The sequence below is a fragment of the Meleagris gallopavo genome, assembly GCF_000146605.3.
Source record: "Meleagris gallopavo isolate NT-WF06-2002-E0010 breed Aviagen turkey brand Nicholas breeding stock chromosome 17 unlocalized genomic scaffold, Turkey_5.1 Chr17_random_7180001839293, whole genome shotgun sequence".
In the NCBI taxonomy this organism is placed as follows: Eukaryota; Metazoa; Chordata; class Aves; order Galliformes; family Phasianidae; genus Meleagris; species Meleagris gallopavo.
In genome coordinates, this window is record NW_011099031.1 from 1 (window position 1) to 2,047 (window position 2,047).

At 59.8% G+C, this 2,047-nt stretch overlaps 1 protein-coding gene across 1 annotated transcript; it reads left to right on the forward strand.

Annotated features, from left to right (window-relative positions):
• Positions 1 to 52: 52 nt before the first annotated feature.
• On the forward strand, positions 53 to 1,993 carry LOC104915513 (histone deacetylase 7-like). The gene is made up of 4 exons (XM_010726423.3): positions 53 to 280; positions 476 to 684; positions 952 to 1,155; positions 1,695 to 1,993. The coding sequence occupies exons 1-4, from the start codon at positions 169 to 171 to the stop codon at positions 1,959 to 1,961; spliced, it is 792 nt and encodes a 263-aa protein (XP_010724725.1). The 5' UTR covers positions 53 to 168; the 3' UTR covers positions 1,962 to 1,993.
• Positions 1,994 to 2,047: the final 54 nt, after the last annotated feature.

Genomic DNA, 2,047 nt, shown 5'->3' on the forward strand with positions numbered 1-2,047 from the left:
GGCTGCCTGTGGGTATGGGGAGGACATGCCATCCCTTCTCTGTGCTGTGTCCCATTACTAATCCAGCCCTCCTCTCTGCAGGGAGATGCGGATCGTCGCCCACTCTCTGGCCTGGCACACCGAGTGCCTGTGCTGAATGGGCCTGTCCTCACGGGCACACACTCACCCATGTTCATCCCAGCTGGCTTGGAACAGCACGAGGCTGGGAGCCCCTTGTCCCCTCGGCTCCAGCCTGTCATCATCCTCGAGCCCTCAGTCACCCACGCTCCACTTGTGGCAGGTAAGTGTTGAGCTTGGGGCAGGCAGTGGGGCCAGCAGCATTCAAGGCATAGCACTGAGCTTCCCTTGGGGCAGCCAGCCTTTTGGTTTCCCATTTCTCTTCCACAAGCTGCAGCTGAGGAGATGGAAGACGTTGATCTTAGTGTCTGCCCAATAGACAAAGAAACGCCTCATCTCTCCTTCCTTTCCCCTGCAGTGCCAGGTCTGGGGACAGTGCCCTTCTCCTTCACCCCATCGCTCATCTCTGCAGAGCGCCTGTCGCTCCCAGGCCACCACAAACCACTGGGCAGGACCCGCTCAGAGCCCCTGCCCCAGAACCCCAAAGCCATCCAGCAGCAGCTGGTGTACCAGCAGCACCATGCCCAGTTCCTGGAGAGGCTCAAGCAGCAGACTCACCTGGGCAAGGTAAGCACAGAGCTACAGCATGGTGTGCAGGAGGCAGTGGGGGAAGGATGCTGGCAGGATGCAGGGTCACAGCCTTTTCTGCAGGGCAGCAATTAGCTGATATCCAGGGCCAAGCCTGCATGCTGCTGCCTCGCAGCGAGCTGTGGGCTCGTGCTCAGCTTCATTGGCTCCCATGTCCGTCATTCTTGGGCTCTGGGGTGCCTTGCTACCCCAACCCTCCTCAGCCTGCCCTGTCCCCATCACCTCTGTGTGCTCACTTGTTTGCAGCGCATGGTGAAAACCAGCGAGAAGCCCCGGCTGCGGCAGATCCCCTCCTCAGAGGACATGGAGGCAGAGGGGATGGAGGCTGGGGCTGAGAGCAGCGAGCAGGCAAGGGCATGTGTGGAGCCTGCACGGCCGGGGAGCAGCGGGAAGGAGCCTGAGAGGCCTCAGAAGATGCTGCAGCCTCAGGAGGAGCTCATCCTCCAGCAGGTAAGCAAGGAGTGGCAGGGATGGGGCTGTAAGAAGTGGAATTCTCCTCCCCCATTCTTGCATTTCAGAGCACTTTACTACGTCTCTTGGTGCCATGTGAAACTTTGCACAAACCCAGCAGTGTCCTGGTCATGGGAAAGTTCAGCTCAGACCCAGAGGGCTCTGTAAAGGACTGCTGCGTGGGTTGGGATGCAGGCACCACATCTTTCCCTTCCTCAGTCCAGGGGCGGTTTGCTAGGACAGAGACGTGATCAGAAGCCACCTCTGGTGCCAGCAAGGCTGGGCATGACCCCCAAAGTGCTGGCATCACCCCCATACTGTTGCACCTCGTATCAGGGCTTCCCAGCGCTGCAGGACTGAGCCAGCAGAGAGCAGCAGATGCTGCCTAATACATGCCAGCTCCTACAGGGCAGCTCCAAGTCCTCCAGCGTGGAGGCAGCTGTCACATCCAGATGCTCCAGAGACATTCTCCTTCCTAGAAGGCTGCGTGTCACCCGATGCTGGGTGATGTCATGCTTACTGCCACCTCTCTCCATCAGGCCTATCTCTGGGACCCCTACCAGCGTGTGCAGCACCAGCTCCTCAAACGGCAGCCTCTGGCTGACTCCCCCATGGTCCCAACCATCCTCGCAGGGCACAGACCTCTCTCCAGGGCCCAGTCATCTCCTGCCACCGCAACTGTCTCCCTCCCTGCTCAGGATACGACCTCCAAGGCGCTCTCCCTGCCGGTGCAGGAGCAGACCAGCAAGCCCCATTTCACAACAGGTAGGGCTCTGCCCCTGGTGGGAGTGCTCAGGGGCAGTTGAATGTCTCTCCCAATCTCTCCTGGCCTCCTGAATTCCTGGGAGTGCTCTGGCTGGCTGAGGAAGGCACGAGAGTTCCCTTCTCCTTA